At 38.7% G+C, this 18,263-nt stretch overlaps 2 protein-coding genes across 8 annotated transcripts in view; one reads left to right on the top strand and one right to left on the bottom strand.

Moving 5' to 3' along the window:
* Positions 1 to 10,242, top strand: part of tmod (tropomodulin) — a 28,917-nt gene extending 18,675 nt beyond the window's left edge. For all 4 annotated transcript variants that reach the window (XM_089844909.1, XM_089844912.1, XM_089844910.1 and 1 more), the window contains 9 exons: positions 426 to 608; positions 2,123 to 2,282; positions 3,462 to 3,593; positions 5,062 to 5,151; positions 5,227 to 5,357; positions 5,462 to 5,569; positions 5,927 to 6,070; positions 7,252 to 7,399; positions 8,307 to 10,242. In XM_089844909.1, coding sequence (XP_089701035.1) covers positions 426 to 608; positions 2,123 to 2,282; positions 3,462 to 3,593; positions 5,062 to 5,151; positions 5,227 to 5,357; positions 5,462 to 5,569; positions 5,927 to 6,070; positions 7,252 to 7,399; positions 8,307 to 8,338 — 1,128 coding nt within the window. In that variant the 3' untranslated portion in view covers positions 8,339 to 10,242. The remainder of the gene's footprint in view (positions 1 to 425; positions 609 to 2,122; positions 2,283 to 3,461; positions 3,594 to 5,061; positions 5,152 to 5,226; positions 5,358 to 5,461; positions 5,570 to 5,926; positions 6,071 to 7,251; positions 7,400 to 8,306) is intronic.
* A 2,954-nt stretch (positions 10,243 to 13,196) lies between these two features.
* On the bottom strand, positions 13,197 to 16,753 carry LOC149712153 (uncharacterized). 4 transcript variants are annotated; one of them, XM_089844899.1, is made up of 3 exons: positions 16,736 to 16,753; positions 14,938 to 16,125; positions 13,197 to 13,894 (listed from the first exon to the last, which is right to left on the bottom strand). In XM_089844899.1, coding segments are annotated over exons 2-3 (585 nt in total). In that variant the 5' UTR covers positions 14,940 to 16,125; positions 16,736 to 16,753; the 3' UTR covers positions 13,197 to 13,311. The 4 variants fall into 4 exon arrangements, with proteins under 4 accessions (XP_089701025.1, XP_089701026.1, XP_089701027.1 ...); XM_089844900.1 differs by lacking the exon at positions 16,736 to 16,753 and having other exon boundaries at positions 14,938 to 15,076; positions 15,985 to 16,288; XM_089844901.1 differs by lacking the exon at positions 16,736 to 16,753 and having other exon boundaries at positions 14,938 to 15,071; positions 15,985 to 16,288.
* Positions 16,754 to 18,263: the final 1,510 nt, after the last annotated feature.

Below are 18,263 nucleotides of genomic sequence, written 5' to 3'. Positions count from 1 at the left end.
TTCGATATTCGTATCGAATAGTGAAAATAGGCTTGTCGAATTATTCGGTTCGGTATTCGATGGAAACGGTTTACCGCACACCTCTAGTAGAAATTCTTGATGAATGATTTGAGTATCTCTTTTTAAATCACCTTGTACAAAACCGAACGTCAGCATGACACGAAAATAGGCATGATTTTATTTGTTTAACATTTTAAAAAGAATACCAAATTTGCGTGTATTATACTGTATATTTCGTTATTGTTTTAAATGCTGGCTGGATCCTCGAAGCCGGTGAGTTACGTACGTGTAGTCTACTAAGTGTTAATTAATTTGCAACTGAACGATCTTAATTAAATTAAATTGCAATGAAGGCAGGCAATTTTAACAAACTTCATGGTTTTATATTTTTGCGTTCGTTTTTTTAACTTTTCAACCCGTTTTAGGTCACTATGACGAGGAAGTACAAGATCACGACCAATAAGGTCGTGAGCTCCTCATCGACCGAAGCAAATCAGATGCTCTATGGCAAGGAGCTGGCTGAATACGAGAATATGGACGTCGATGAGCTCCTCACTAAACTTTCCGCCGAGGAGCTCGAGCAACTGAGCAACGATGTGGATCCTGATGTAAGATATTTCATTTTAATGTCATTGCATGCTATAGAGAGCTTTCATTTGATTTGGGGGAGGAGCTAAGATATGCGAGATAATTTACCCCGCCATATTGGTGGGTTCATTGCATGAGGAAAGCTGAAACCCGCCATATTAACATTACGATTTCGGATTGAGTATTAATAGAAAATCTCTGACGGGATTTTCGGGGTTTTCTAAATAGGGGGGGGGGGAAAGTCAGGGATTTAAAGCTTTGTCCTAAAACGTCAGGGATATGTCAGGGATTTCGTTTGCTATTTCAATTATGTTTCGAGCAATGCTAAATATGTATCAGATGTGATGAAGTGGGCGCTGGTAAACACACCTTAATTAAAATAGTTAAGGATAAGTGGGGTGGCGTAGCAGTTAGCGCCTTCGCCTCGCAGCAAGAGGATCCCGGGTGGGATCCCGGACTGCGGCACCGGGTGAAAATCTGGGAGCAAATCCTTCTGCGTAGAGTTTGCAAGTTCTCTCCCCATGCGCTTGTTAAAAGGAGTTTTCCTCCGCGGTCTAACCCGGCTTCTCCTTTCCATCAAAACTTGCAGAGGTTAACGCCTGTAATAGTTAGTGTAGGGGGCGCTGTAGGTTAGCTGTGGCATAGTGGCTAGCCCCCTGCACCCCTCTATGCATTGTAAAGGGACCCACCTGTAAATAAACCAAAGGCTTAGTGTGGACACATCCCTTCGTAGACAAAGCTTAGATTATTATTATTGGCTAAATTTCGTCATGGGTAAGCTGGAAAGGTCAGGAATGTAATTAATATTATCAGAAGTATATAATACTTCTTTTCGAGAGAAGTGTACCGCACCACAAAGCTGGGTGAGTGTAACGTCACTCTTCCCAACATCGGAACATTTAGAGCAAGGTTACTAAACCGAATCACATACGCGATAAATAGTTCCTAGCTCATCATTACTCTATTAGCGTTTAAATATTTGGTAAGACGCATGCGCTTGTGCATTTTTGTCCCACGTCAAGACAATCAAGGTTTGTGGGATGATTGCTGGGGATTTAGTGCCAAACAACTATAGAATTCACCTTACGGTGCGATGCCCATTTGTAGTTTGATGAGCGGGAAAGCAAACTTAAAGGAACTGCAAAGAAGGCATGGGCGGGTGGGTAAAAATTATTCGAAATACGTCACAGACATCACGTGATGCCAAGATACAAAGGCTACTCATGGAGTGGGACTAGTTAACATCTAGTCCTTGTTTTTCGCCTGATTGCAGCGCCAATTCCAGGAAGTGGTAGTTTTTGAAATAAAACGAACTAAGCTTCTTTGAACCACCCACGCCTCTCCTCGGTCACGTGGTGCCTCTGACGCATTTCAAATAATGTTTTGCCACCCGCCGATGCCTTCTTTACAGTCCCTTTAAAGGGGTCCCTCGCCTGGGAAGAATGGCGTTACATAACGAAAGCATAGGGAGGATACAGAGTGTCACACTTCCTCCATTATCCCCTTCTGATACTATCCATGTACTACTGTACAGGATTCTCTATTGCCCGCTGATCAGCGATGTAAAGAACAAACCACGAAAGATCCAACCGGACCCTTGAATAGGAAACAGCTTCTCGAATACCTTACAAAGATGGGTCTGGAGGATGCTGATTGGCCCGAATTGGCGCCATTTAAAGCTGGCTTGAAAAGAGGTTTCTGTCCAAATTTTGAATTTTCAGTTCGGAGCGAGGGGTCGGTCATTGCCAAAAAATCGCGTACGCTCGGGGAAAAATCCAAAAACAAATCCAAAATTCCAGTGAAAATACAAAAAGGATTTTGTATTTTTTGAAAATTCCGAAGATCTTTCAAAAGTTTCAAAATATATAAAATTATGTGAAAAATCCAAAAATCCACCGAAAATCCAGAAAAAAATCCAAAAATACAGAAAATTTTTTAGAAATCCAAAGTAACATATTAAATCCGGGAGTGTGTTCGAATTTTTTTAGAAATCCAAAATTTTGTGAAAATCCACAAAAAAATCAAAAATTTTGTGAAAATCCACAAAAAAAATCCCAAATTTTGTGAAAATCCACAAAAAAAATCCCAAATTTTGTGAAAATCCAGAAAAAAATCCAAAATTTTGTGAAAATCCAGAAAAAAATCCAAAATTTTGTGAAAATCCACAAAAAAATCCAAAATTTTGTGAAAATCCACAAAAAAATCCAAAATTTTGTGAAAATCCACAAAAAAATCCAAAATTTTGTGAAAATCCACAAAAAAATCCAAAATTTTGTGAAAATCCACAAAAAAATCCAAAATTTTGTGAAAATCCACAAAAAAATCCAAAATTTTGTGAAAATCCACAAAGAAATCCAAAATTTTGTGAAAATCCACAAAGAAATCCAAAATTTTGTGAAAATCCACAAAAAATCCAAACTTTCAAATTCACAAATCCAGGAAGATGATAAAAATTACAGTTAAAAATACAAAATCCTAAAAACAATGCGAAATCCCAAAACAAATTACGAAATCCCGAAAAAATACAAAATCCCGAAAAAAAATGCAAAATCCCGAAAAAAAATGCAAAATCCCGAAAAAAAATGCAAAATCCCGGAAAAAAATACAAAATCCCGAGAAAAAATACGAAATTCCATGAAAACATTCAAAAACACAACGGTTTTTTTGAAAATCCTATTGGATTTTGGATTTTTATAAAAATTTGACAAATCCATTTAAATAAAAATAAATACGTAAAAATCCATAAAAATCCGAGGGATTTAAAAATCCCGTACGTTTTTTTTTTTTCGAATGACGGACCCCTCGGTTTGGAGTTTTGGTAGAAAAAAAATGCTTGATAAACGTGGGTGGTGGTGGGTGTTTTCTTCTACCAGGAAAAATTTGGACACCGAAACCCATAAACAGAACTAAGGATGATGACGATTTTGAAGTGGAGTTAGATATAGAGGATGACTATGAAACCGCTTTAACAAAAGCCAGTGAAGCCGAATTAGTTGATTTGGCGGGTAAATTTAATTCACTTTTTGGGTCTTGGACTCTTGACCAGCGTGGGAAATAAGGCGGTGGTCCACAGGGCAAATGACCAGTTTAAAAATTGCCCGGACCAGTTTAAAAATTAAATCGGAGGGGGGGGTCAGTTGTCCACAGGGCAAATGACCAGTTTAAAAATTAAATCGGAGGGGGGTCAGTGGTCCACGGGGCAAATGACCAGTTTAAAAATTAAATCGGAGGGGGGTCAGTGGTCCACGGGGCAAATGACCAGTTTAAAAATTAAATCGGAGGGGGGTCAGTGGTCCACGGGGCAAATGACCAGTTTAAAAATTAAATCGGAGGGGGGTCAGTGGTCCACGGGGCAAATGACCAGTTTAAGCATTGCTTGGACTAGTTTAAAAATTAAATCGGAGGGGGGTCAGTGGTCCATAGGGCAAATGACCAGTTTAAAAATTGCCTGGACCAGTTTAAAAATTGTCTGGACCAGTTTAAAAATTTCCCGGACCAGTTTAAAAATTAAATCGGAGGGGGGTCAGTGGTCCACAGGGCAAATGACCAGTTTAAAAATTGCCTGGACCAGTTTAAAAATTGCCCGGACAGGTTTAAAAATTGCCCGGACAGGTTTAAAAATTGCCTGGACCATTTTAAAAATTTCCTGGACCAGTTTAAAAATTAAATCGGAGGGGGATCAGTGGTCCACAGGGCAAATGACTAGTTTAAAAATTGCCCGGACCAGTTTAAAAATTAAATCGGAGGGAGGTCAGTGGTCCACAGGGCAAATGACCAGTTTAAAAATTGCCTGGACCAGTTTAAAAATTAAATCGGAGGGGGGTCAGTGGTCTACAGGGCAAATGACCAGTTTAAAAATTGCCTGGACCAGTTTCTTTATTCCAGGCCAGAGGGGTCAGTGGTCATGGACCAATTAATTTATTCCAGGCCAGAGGGGTCAGTGGTCATGGACCATTTTATTATTCCAGGCCAGAGGGGTCAATGGTCATGGACCAGTTTATTTATTCCAGGCCAGAGGGGTCAATGGTCATGGACCAGTTTATTTATTCCAGGCCAGAGGGGTCAATGGTCATGGACCAGTTTATTTATTCCAGGCCAGAGGGGTTAATGGTCATGGACCAGTTTATTTATTCCAGGCCAGAGGGGTTAATGGTCATGGCCCAGTTTATTTATTCCAGGCCAGAGGGGTCAGTGGTCATGGACCAGTTTATTTATTCCAGGCCAGGGGGGTCAGTGGTCATGGACCAGTTTATTTATTCCAGGCCAGAGGGGTCAGTGGTCATGGACCAGTTTATTTATTCCAGGCCAGAGGGGTCAGTGGTCATGGACCAGTTTATTTATTCCAGGCCAGAGGGGAAGGGTCGCTGGCCCAATGTCCAGTTTAAAAAAACAAAACCTTATTTCCCACCCTGCTGAGTCTTGGCGCGTTGAGAAACCTAAAAATTTTAACGGCTACGTGTTTTTCCGTTTAAGCTATTTTGGGTCTCCACAGTATGTTAAACCAAGATCAGTACCACGCGTCGTTATTAAACAAAGGACAGAAGCTCGGAGACAAATTTGAGAGTGAGACGATTTTAAAAACAAAAAACTCTATTTATTTGACGCGTCTTTGGTTTTATATCGTTCGTGACGTTGCAGGTATCGTAAGAGCTACTCAACCAAAAGCGTTACCCTTTGTGCCCGATAACAATACAGATGTTGATCAATCCCTCAAGCAAATACAAAACAACGATAAATCTCTAGATGATTTGAATTTGAATAATATCAGGGTAATGTTGCTTTTTTTTCCTTTTAATTCGTTGGCAATCGGTAGAAAATTTGTCGGAAATCAATTGGGGCTTAATTTTCTTGTTTTCGTTTTTTCCGGTTTCAGAATATATCTAAAGAAAAGATGGGTCGCATATTTGAAGCCTTGAAAACCAACACCACCTTAAGACGACTAAGTTTGGCGAACACAGATTTGACAGACAGTTCTGCTGAGGTTTGACAATTTTTTTTTTCTTTTTTATTTCTTTTTATTTTTTTTTTTTTTTTAATTTCTTTTTTGTTTTTTTTATTTATTAATTTTTATTTTTTTTTTATTTCTTTTCTTTTATTTTTATTTTTTTTTTATTTTTTTTTATTTTTTATTTTTTTTTATTTTATTTTTTTTTTTATTTATTTTAATTTTTTTTTTTATTTTTTTTTTTTTTATTTTATTTTATTTTTTTTTTATTTTTATTTATTTTAATTTTTTTTTTTTATTTTTTTTTTTTTTATTTTTTTTTTTTTTATTTTTTTTTTTTTTTTTTGGTAAATTAGAATTAATTCCAATTATAAATAAATTTATCGATATTAGGTCTTAGTTGATGCTATTAAGAAGAACAAAACTTTAAAAACACTAAATGTGGAATCGAACTATTTAAGCGGCCCAACGCTTCGTAGTATGATTGAAGCTCTCTTAGAAAACCAAACCATTGAGGAATTTAGGGCGTCTAATCAGGTTTGCTCATGAGTTTATGACTTTTTTCTAGGGGTGTGCGAATGCCACTTTTTGGGCATAATAGTGAAAATAGGCTTATCGAATACCGAATCGAATAATTCGGTTCGGTATTTGATCGAATTAGTCAGTTTGGTATTCGATCGAATTAGTCAGTTCGATATTCGAATCGAATAGTGAAAATAGGCTTATCGAATACCGAATCGAATAATTCTTTTCGTTATTCGAATCGAATAGTGAAAATGGGCTTATCGAATACCGAATCGAATAATTCTTTTCGTTATTCGAATCGAATAGTGAAAATGGGCTTATCGAATACCGAATCGAATAATTCTTTTCGTTATTCGAATTGAATAGTGAAAATGGGCTTATCGAATAATTCTTTTCGTTATTCGAATCGAATAGTGAAAATGGGCTTATCGAATACCGAATCGAATAATTCTTTTCGTTATTCGAATCGAATAGTGATAATAGGCTTATCGAATACCGAATCGAATTATTCTTTTCGTTATTCGAATCGAATAGTGATAATAGGCTTATCGAATACCGAATCGAATAATTCTTTTCGTTATTCGAATCGAATAGTGAAAATGGGCTTATCGAATACCGAATCGAATAATTCTTTTCGTTATTCGAATCGAATAGTGATAATAGGCTTATCGAATACCGAATCGAATTATTCTTTTCGTTATTCGAATCGAATAGTGATAATAGGCTTATCGAATACCGAATCGAATAATTCTTTTCGTTATTCGAATCGAATAGTGATAATAGGCTTATCGAATACCGAATCGAATTATTCTTTTCGTTATTCGAATCGAATAGTGATAATAGGCTTATCGAATACCGAATCGAATAATTCTTTTCGTTATTCGAATCGAATAGTGATAATAGGCTTATCGAATACCGAATCGAATTATTCTTTTCGGTATTCGAATCGAATAGTGATAATAGGCTTATCGAATACCGAATCGAATAATTCTTTTCGTTATTCGAATCGAATAGTGAAAATAGGCTTATCGAATACCGAACCGAATTATTCGGTTCGGTATTCGATCGAATTCTTCGATTGAAATGGTTAACCGCACACCTCTACTGTTTTCCTCTTTGTCCTTATCGTGAAAAGAGAAATAAATTTGCGTAATTTTTTTTGGTTTTTTTTTTGTTTTCTTAAACTTATTTAGAGTCCCTTAATTTTGGGCAACAAGGTCGAGATGGATATCGCGAAAGCCATAGAAAAGAACGATAAACTTCTAAGGCTCGGTCTTTCTTTTGATGTTCCCGATGCTCGAGTCAGAGTTACCCATCATTTACAGAAAAACTATGATAATGGTAATTATTACTTTTATTAACTTAATTAAAGGGATAATGAAGTGATATTTATAATTTATAAATGATGTTGAAATACGCAGTGAAAACGTAATAATCAGGGCTGTGCTAGGGGGGTCCAGTAGAGATGTGAGTCGTTAAATTACCGTCCGTAAATTACCGGTAATTTACCAAATACCGCGTAAATTACCAATTTATATCTTACCGTAGTTTTACATGGTAATTTACCAGTAAATTACGTAAATTACCGCGGTAATAAGCCTGTTAAAACAAAATACCATAAATTACGGTAATTTTTGTAATTTCAAAATTTTAATCCGTAATTTACCGGTAATTTATCGGTAATTTACCCGGTAATTTATCGGTAATTTACCCGGTAATTTATCGGTAATTTACCCGGTAATTTATCGGTAATTTACCCGTTAATTTATCGGTAATTTACCCGTTAATTTATCGGTAATTTACCCGTTAATTTATCGGTAATTTACCCGTTAATTTATCGGTAATTTGCCCGTTAATTTATCGGTAATTTACCCGGTAATTTATCGGTAATTTACCCGGTAATTTATCGGTAATTTACCCGGTAATTTATCGGTAATTTACCCGGTAATTTACCCGGTAATTTATCGGTAATTTACCCGGTAATTTATCGGTAATTTACCCGTTAATTTATCGGTAATTTACCCGGTAATTTATCGGTAATTTACCGGTAATTTACCCGGTAATTTATCGGTAATTTACCGGTAATTTACCCGGTAATTTATCGGTAATAAAATAGAACCGCAAATTAAAATGAACCGCAAATTAAAGTGAACTGCAAATTAAAATTAACCGCAAATTAAAATTAACCGCAAATTATTTAAAATAATTTAAATTTTTGACGTCCATTTCTTTTGTTTTTTCTTTCCAGTTCGCCTTAAAAGAATTGGTGCGGATTCCTAAGAAAAATTTGGAAACACTTTTACATAAAAAAAAACTACAAGGAAACTGGCTAGCAATGAAAGTATTTTTATTAGTAAAATACTTCAATGCTCAGTTTTTACTTACCTTTATGATTGAGAGAAAAAAGGCTTCATTTTAACTTAAAAAAAAATTAAACCTCTCTCATTTGTTGTTTTTGTTTTTTTGCAAACAAAAATTAACATGATATTTCTTTAGAATTACATTAAAAAAAAAAGAACAATTTTTCTTATTCTTTTGGAAAAGGTGTAAAAGTGATAAAACCGGTGTTTTTTTTTAATTTTTTTTTGTTTTTTTTTTTTTTTTTAATTTTTTTTTTCTTTAAATTTTTTTGGTTTTTTTTTCAAATTTTTTTTTGGTTTTTTTTTTTTTAATTTTTTTTTTCTTTGTTTCACAACAAAAAAAGAACAAAAAACCAAAAAAATTTAAAAAAAATTTAAAAAAAAACCCAAAAAAAATTTAAAAAAAAAACCAAAAAAATTTAAAAAAAAACGCATGCAGTTTTGACCCCGGAAAAAACAAACATATTTTCCTAAAACTAAAATAATTTTGAACCCTATCGCACATGCGCCGTAGTTACCGTAAAACTTAAGTAAGTAATAACCGTAAAACTTAACATTTTATCAAGAGAAAGAATACGCAATTACGCAATTACGATGAAAACTTTTTAAAAAATGCGTTTGCCGGCCAGAATTGACTTGAGAATTGAGGCTTGCTTATAATCTAGCCAAGGCTTAAGAAAAATATATATATCGAATATCCATATGCAATTACCCACAAAATAAATCTGTAATTAATAAAATTAAAATATATACTAAACCGGAAATAATATATTTTAATTAAATTAAATATGTATGGCTTATGAAACAATTAATTAAAAATTTCAATTAAAGAAGTACATTCGCCCGTCGCTTTTCAGATTGGGAAAACACTACGTCATGATCAGGGTGGGAAATAAGGATTTTTTTAAAACTGGACATTGGGCCAGCGATCCATCCTGGCCTGGAATAAATAAACTGGTCCAGGGCGCGTCGTCTGCTAAACTAAAGATAATTAAGGTAATTAAAATAGTTGAGATAATGGTCAGACTCAGGTTACCCTTGAATTTTCTTAGTGGTCCTGTGGACCACTGACCCCCCTCCTATTTAATTTTTAAACTGGTCCGGGCAATTTTTAAACTGGTCCGGGCAATTTTTAAACTGGTCCGGGCAATTTTTAAACTGGTCCGGGCAATTTTTAAACTGGTCCGGGCAATTTTTAAACTGGTCCGGACAATTTTTAAACTGGTCCGGACAATTTTTAAACTGGTCCGGGCAATTTTTAAACTGGTCCGGGCAATTTTTAAACTGGTCCGGGCAATTTTTAAACTGGTCCGGGCAATTTTTAAACTGGTCCGGGCAATTTTTAAAGTGGTCCGGGCAATTTTTAAAGTGGTCCGGGCAATTTTTAAACTGGTCCGGGCAATTTTTAAACTGGTCCGGGCAATTTTTAAACTGGTCCGGGCAATTTTTAAACTGGTCCGGGCAATTTTTAAACTGGTCCGGGCAATTTTTAAACTGGTCATTTGCCCTATGGACCACTGACCCCCCTCCTATTTAATTTTTAAACTGGTCCAGGCAATTTTTAAACTGGTCATTTGCCCTGTGGACCACCGCCTTATTTCCCACGCTGGCCAAGAGTCCAAGACCCAAAAAGTGAAATTTACCGGCATAATAGGCATTAATTATTTTAGTAGATGTTAATTTGTTGTTTTAAAAATAAGTTAACATCATGCAATCTTTCATGCAATGTGAAATGAAAAATATGTAAGTTATTGCAAAAATAGCATTCTTGGATAGTTGTGTATCGTCAATAATAAAAAAATCACCATCTCTTTCATAATTTCACTTACATTGTGGTACCGTATCATCCTAATTATAGAAGCAGACGGCCGGACTAGTTAAGACCATGCATGGGCTAATAATAATAATAATCTGAGCTTTGTCTATGAAGCGATGTGTCTACACTAAGCCTTTGGCTTGTTTACAGGTGGGTCCCTTTACAATGCATAGAGGGGTGCAGGTGGCTAGCCCCTATGCCCCCACACACTCAGAATGCATTTGATTAGGCGCTGCACCTGCGCGCGGGGGCATCTACAGCGCCCCCCTCCTGCCATTCATCCCTGTGCCCAAAATGGTACCTGCGGAACCGCCGTCAAGGCATACGGGATCGGCCAGCGGGCCCGGCAACGCCCCTTAAGCAGGTGACAGAAGCGGGACACCGTCAGCAGCGAGCCCAGCCAGGAGGTGGTCGGTGACAGGGCTCGGACTAAGGCAGCAGAAGGCTCGAGGGGCCGGGGGATCGCCCTCCGAGCACAGCAGTGCCATACGGTCCAAAAGTGCATCCGCGGCCCCCAGAGGGTTGCCAAGAGCTGGGGATGAGCCATAGCAATACCTGGGCGGGGGCGAGGCGGCCGAGCAAAACGTTCGCGGAACGGGGAAGGGAAAGGTCCGAACCAAGGGCAAGCCCAAGGAACCATCCGAACCGGCACACCGAACTCGGGCCCCCTCCGCCACGACAAGGCCTTCCCACAGCTAACCTACAGCGCCCCCTACACTAACTATTACAGGCGTTAACCTCTGCAAGTTTTGATGGAAAGGAGAAAGCGGGTTAGACCGCGGAGGAAAACTCCTTTTAACAAGCGGGGAGAGAACTTGCAAACTCTACGCGGAAGGATTTGTTCCCAGATTTTCACCCGGTGCCGCAGTCCGGGATCCCACCCGGGATCCTCTTGCTGCGAGGCGAAGGCGCTAACTGCTACGCCATCCCACTTATAAGATATGTTCCATAAGTGTGTCGCTGGTTAATGAGAGCTTGTCATGAAGTGACGTAGGCAAAACGTCATAGATTTTCGTAAAGCGACGCCTGGTGAGTAAGGCTAAATGGAGGATGGACTGCAAAAACCGAGTGTAGTCAATTCTCGCTTCCGTCGTTCTCGAACTAGCTCTCATTAAGTCTCTAGCATTACGAAGTATAGGAAGTGTCATACTTATGGAACATATCTTATAAAATTATGGTTGCCTGTAATGGGCTGGACATGGACGAACCAATACCTAGTTCAATTACCCTTGATCGCTAACCTAGTATAAAGGCGCTATAATTGGGGTGAAACGACTACCTAATCCATACCACTAAAAAGTCGTATGTTCCACAGTTTCAGGGTAAACAACGCAATTTAGTGTATGTAATTAAAATTAAGAAAAACAATACTTCAACTTAATTGTTTTTAATGAAACTTCAAAAGGCACCAGTTTAATGTTCGACCTTTCATTTAAAACCGTTTTCAGACCTATCGAACAACAAAGTCTTCAAAAAATGGTCGAGAAACTTTGGCTGTCACAGCAAATTTTTCCCATGTTATTCCTATGGGAAAATTTCCAGTTTTTCGTCAAAATCTGTGATTAATTTTATGGAAATGAAAACTACCCTTAGCAACTTTATTTTTTATAAAATAAACTGATGGATGGATATCTTTGAAATTTTAACCAAATATTAAGGACGAGGATTGTAGATCCGTGGAATATTTTCGAAACAGTAACCATAATACGAAAAAAGGTACGTCCAATTAAAAAACCATCCTTATACATTAAAGCAGAAGTGAGATGAGACTAGAAGTGAAGGGCTCTAGCATTGATAGTAGATCCTGGCACTAGTGAACAAATTTGAGGATTTTATGCCACCGCTTCCATCCCTGCGCCTACACTAGAGAGAGAAAAAAATTGGTCGAGTTCCAAAATATTTCCTACCCCCTTCCCCTCAACCTAAAGCGGCCGAACACGGACGCGGCTCCTTGAATCTAGTTCGGCCGTCTACCACCGCGAGCGTCTCACCTATTGGAGAGGGGAAATTCAGAAACCGCTACCAGAGGGCCAACCGTTCTTGTGTTATCAAGAATATTCACTTTCGCCGAGTGAAGAATTTGGTCTCATCTCACTTCTGATTAAAGTCAGTATGAAGTCTTATCTAATAGAGATACCGCTCTCATAGAATTTTCGTACGCTTATTCATTTTGGTATACGGACTAAATACCCCCAAGACAAAGACCCCCGGTCATAATCCCCCATTTTTAAAAACGAACAAAATCCCCCCTCTCTCAAGACAAAATCCCACGGTCATTTCCCCCCCCCCATCCAAGTTAAGAGTACAAAATCCCCCCACTATCAAGACAAAATCCCCCCACTCTGTAGTCAAAATCCCCCCACTCTGTAGTCAAAATCCCCCTACTCTCTAGTCAAAATCCCCCTACGCTCTAGACAAAATTCCCCGGTTAGGTAAGGTTAAGTTAGGTTGAGTTGGGTTGGGTTGGGTTGGGTTGGGTTGGGTTGGGTTGGGTTGGGTTGGGTTAGGTTAGGTTGGGTTAGGTTGAGTTAGGTTGGGTTGGGTTGGGTTAGGTTATGTTGGGTTGGGTTAGGTTAGGTTGAGTTAGGTTGGGTTGGGTTGGGTTAGGTTATGTTGGGTTAGGTTGAGTTAGGTTAGGTTGGGTTGGGTTGGGTTCGGTTCGTAATATTTTGGAAATATTGTAACAATGGTACGCCTTTTCCAAAATATTATTTTTTACATTTATTTTCTTCCGAAGAACACAGTTTGGGGGGAATTTGTCCAGGGGCTGGGGGGAATTTGTCCCGGGGCTGGGGGTATTTTGTCTTCGGCATCCATTCAGGGGGAAATTGTCCGGGGGATTTTGTCTCCTACCTGAGGGGATTATGTCCTTTTTTTCTCAAATGGGGGGATTATGTCCGGGGGATTATGTCCGGGGGGGGATTATGTCCTACATTCATTAATAATAATTGAAACTCGAAAATTACCAATGTCAAAATTTATTTGACTAAATATTTCTACATGATATACATGTATAATTTTTATCGTTAAAATCCAAAATATTTTCTAAAACGGAAGACAGGTTAATTAGTTCCCGATTAATTTTCTAATGAAGCTTTGATTTCCCAGTCACTTTCGTGAAGGTCACGCTGATTTCTGGCCTGGTTGTTGTTTTTACTTTGTTTCACCTCGGTTTGAAAGTAATCGGACGATCTCGGGATATGAAACCACAAAGGAGATAGTACCAATGAAGGCTGTTCCATCATGGATCGGGATGCGGATCGCTTATCTCCAAAACCTCTCTTATCTCCAAACCCTCGCTTATCTCCAAAACCTCTCTTGTCTCCAAACCCTCGCTTATCTCCAAAACCCCTTTTATCACCGAAACCTCTCTTGCCTCCGCTGATCATGATACAATCCAGAAGCGACGACCGACATCGACTTCTCAGAAGAAGCTTGGTGGATGACTCTTTAGTGTCCGAGGAGGGTCCGACTAAAAGATCCGTGTTGAACCTGGACTGCAACTCTTCGTTGGTCAATTGGGAAGAAATTGGAGAACTGGAAGGTTGTTGTAGGGACGGATTAGATAAGAGACCTTCGGCGAAGACATCGATCTCGTTAGAGGATGAGACGATAGACAAGTAGAAGGGGATTGTGAGACACAGCAAGTTTAGGCCAAACCTGCAAAATTAAATAAAAGCAGAAGTATATAATACTTCTCTTCGAGAGAAGTGTACAAGCACAAAGCGGGGTGAGTGTAACGTCATTCTTCCCAACATCGGAACATTTAGAGCAAGGTTATTAAACCGAATCACATACGCGATAAATAGTTCCCTCATCATTACTCTATTAGCGTTTAAATATTTGGTAAGACGCATGCGCTTGTGCATTTTTGTCCCACGTCAAGACAATCAAGGTTTGTGGAATGATTGCTGGGGATTTAGTGCCAAACAACTATAGAATTCACCTTACGGTGCGATGCCCATTTGTAGTTTGATGAGCGGGAAAGCAAACTAAAAGGGGGAGCCTGGGAAGAATGACGTTACAAAACTAAAGCATAGGGAGGATACACGGTGTCATCCTTCCTCTATTATCCCCTTCTGATAAAAGTAGAAGTGAATTAATTTGTCTTTTAATGGGAGGGTAAAGTAGAAAATCAAGTGATTTTTTATCGATTCTTCTACTAGTTAAAAGCCCAGCCTGCATAGTGAAACATTCAGGAAATACTTTCGAATGATTTTAAAATTGAAATTATGTTCATATTTTAAGGATAATTTTAAAGAAGAACTTCCGACCAATCGCGTAACGCCCTGCCTTTTTACTAACAAAATTCTCGTGGCACGTGCTCCATGGCAAATGAAATTTATCACGAGATTTGATAAAATTTGGGCGCCACGTGATAATCGTGGCGCGAGACATGGAGCGTGCCACGAGAATTTTGTTAACAAAAAGGCAGGGCGTTACGCGATTGGTCGGAGGGGTTTATTTCAAATTATGCATAAAATCTGAACCTAATTTGAATTTTAAGATCATTCGGAGCTGGTATTTCCTGGATGTTTCACTATGCAGACTGGTCTTGCAATTAGAAGAAGAATTGACAAAAAATCACTTGATTTTCCACTTCACCCTCCCCTTAACTACACTCTTTCAAGTAAAAGACGTAAGTAACATTGCGCGAAACAATCTAAGTCAGATCTTAAAACTGAAACGGAAATAAAACTTACATAGCGGCGGAAGTTGTGCGAGATTCGGTTGTTTCGTTGAGGAGGAGAAGAAAGGAATGGTCGGGTCAAGTGTCAAGAAGCGATGAGAGAGAATTTCTCAACTGTTTGCTCCTTTTAATATACCTTTCCCAAAACTGCCCTTATTGGTCGATCACGAAAATGAGTGGGAAGATGACGTTTCTGGAGCAATGAGGGAAGATAGTTTCCCCCCCCCCCCAACCAATATAAACTCCGCAACGGACTTGGAAGTATCATCATGGAATAGAATTCGTAACTATTCAAATACGCGGCTTCGCTTGTTCATTTACATTTTCAAATTGGGGCTTAATTACTGATTACCCGAAATCATTTTAGCACATTGATTTAAAGATAACGAGTAATACACGGTATCTTCCCATTGCGCAGAATTCCATTAGAGTACCAAATTCCCATTGGACAGAATCCCGCCAATGTTTTTAATGAATTTAGCCCAACGGCGGGTAGAAAGACTGTATGGTCAGTAGCCCTATCTTGGAACTCTTTCTCAAGCTCTTTGGAAAGTCAGATTTTTCAGTACCAAATAAGTTACTGAAGTGAACAATCAGACCAACACATTAAGTTTGAACTATTGCCGATCGATTGCACCCATTTTCAGATTGCTAAGACGCGTACTTTTCCTGCAAAATGGGTTTTATAAAAGGTCGATTTCAGCCCTAACTTGGAACGCCCCCGTCCTAAATTGGAACGCCCCCGTCCTAACTTGGAACACCCCCGTCCTAAATTGGAACGCCCCCGTCCTAAATTGGAACGCCCCCGTCCTAATTTGGAACACCCCCGTCCTAAATTGGAACACCCCCGTCCTAAATTGGAACGCCTCCGTCCTAAATTGGAACGCCCCCGTCCTAAATTGGAACACCCCGTCCTAATTTGGAACACCCTAATTTGAATACGAAAATATCCGTGTTTTTGCAACTATTCCTAGTTGTATTCTATTCCACGATAATTCTTCCAAGAAAAAGGGCCGATGCTATGCCTATATTGATATTAAATATAATTTCTTAATCTTACGTATCCAGAATCTTTGGAAGCGCAGCGAAATTTATTCTAACTCGGATCAGTTCGGGATGCAACAGAAATTAATTTACTTTCTTACGGAAACAAACTGAAGGATTCCGTCAGTAATTGGGAAAAGACCAAAAATAGACGCCGCTAAGGAAGGGACACAAAGAGGATTAAGTATTGCAATAACGAAAAAAAAATGCCGGTGATCGTCATGGAGGATTTAACAAAAGAGATAAATTACAAGGGACTTTCGTTTTGGTCCATATCTCGATTTGTAGAATTATCAGATTGCCACATGGACAATGTTTTTAGTTTTCTTCAATGGACTATAGAGTGCTGTCAGTTGTGATGTCAGATCCAAGGTTAAACGTCACGATTCTGCCTTTAGCAATGGGCGGCCATGACAGTTCAGGTTTTTTCTTTATGGGTAAACAGCATGGGTGACGTCACACCGGCGCTTCTGACAGCACTCTGAATAAAATAGGCTTAACGCGGGGCAGAGACACTAACAGGGGTCACGTGAGCGACATCTAGAGTGAAAATTTCTCCTTACTACGTCATCAAGCGAAACAAAATTTAGCTAGGCCTTTTCCAAACACAAAACTTTGATTGCAATTTCATAAATTGCTACGAAACCAAATACAAAAGTAAACATATCATAATAAACTAGATTTTTCAAGGACTTTTTTTAGCATTTTAAGTTTGTGGGTGACGAAAATTATGTCACTAACACTTTAAACACCCCACTCGATTTTACCCTCGACTTTGAAAATAGTCTTATCAGAAGTGAAATGAGACAGCAGAAGTACTGAGCTAACCAAATTCTTCATTCGGCGAAAGTGAATATTCTTGATAAGACAAGAACGGTTGGCCCTCTGGTAGCGGTTTCAGAATTTTCCCTCTCCAATAGGTGAGACGCTCGCGGTGGTAGACGGACGAACTAGATTCAAGGAACTGAATATATTATATAAAATATGCTAGAGTCAAGTGAACGAGGAGAGGCGTGGCTAAAATAACTCAGTTCGTTTTTATTTCGTAAACTAGCACCCTAAGGAATTGATGCTGCAATCCCTCAGAAAACAAGGAATGTGTGTTCAGTCCCACTCCATGTGGATCAAGCGAGGGGGTAGACACTTGAGAACTCAGGTGTACAATATGTCTTGAACTCAATGCATTGTCAAAGCTGAACTCTGAGTTCCGAAGGCTTTGAACTCAATGCATTGTCAAAGCTGAACTGTGAGTTCCGAAGGCTTTGAACTCGATGCAATGTCAAAGCTGAACTCTGAGTTCCGAAGGCTTTGAAGCTGAACTCTTTTGAACTCAGGTGTACACAGAGATCCAAAGTGTCTACCCCCTCGGGATCAAGTCTTTGAGTCTTGAGGTCACGTGGTTTCATTACATTAGTACAGCAACCATTTTCGAACATATCTACACATTAACTTACAGATATCAAGGACATACGTAATAACGTTTTTTATTGGTTTTTACATGCACTATCATAAATGTTAAAATTTTGATCCATGGTTCCATAAGTTTATAAGATATGTTCCATAAGTATGTCACTACCCATACTTCGTAATGTTAGAGGCTTAATGAGAGCTAGTTCAAGAACGACGTGAGAATTGACTACACTCGGTTTTGCACTCCATCCTCCTCTTTAGTCTGTACTAAGTCTTTGACAGCGCCCATGTCACCAGGCGTCGCTTTACGAGAATCTATGACGTTTCGTCTACGTCACTTCATGACAAGCTCTCATTAACGAGTGACACACTTATGGAACATATCTTATAAACTTATGCTATAACTTTATTTATAAATTAATTAAAATGAGATCTGCAACTTCATGGAGACAATTTAAAAAAACATAATTTAACCTTAGTCAGTTAAAATCTGAATTAATAAAAAATAGACCAAAAATAGATCAAATGAAAACAACGGGAGTGGTGTATGCAGAGAGAGAATTTACAATAGGGAGTGGATACTGAGGAATATTATGTAGCTCAAAAACCACGTGATCAACAAAACTGGCCAGGTCTACTTCCGGTACTATTTTTTGTGGCCCCTCCCTCTAGGGTGGGTCTAGAATTTTGCGGGAGGGTCTAAGGGAGATGGACACTACCTTTTTAGGGAAAGGGAAGCATCTGACTAAAAATAACTCCAAATGGCGCCTGCAGTCGCACTCGAAAGAAGAGTGGAAGCTCTTGCCCTTGACAGTGCTAAATACAATGTCGCTCAAACAAGTAGGCTGCGACACGATAAAACTGGCCAGGTGAATTTCCGGTCAC

This window comes from Phalangium opilio, unplaced genomic scaffold (assembly GCF_054372755.1).
Source record: "Phalangium opilio isolate 3A_F unplaced genomic scaffold, DU_Popi_V2 ptg000009l_1, whole genome shotgun sequence".
NCBI classification, from domain to species: Eukaryota; Metazoa; Arthropoda; class Arachnida; order Opiliones; family Phalangiidae; genus Phalangium; species Phalangium opilio.
Note: the sequence above shows the minus strand (reverse complement) of the source record. Positions and strands in the feature narration are given on the sequence as shown.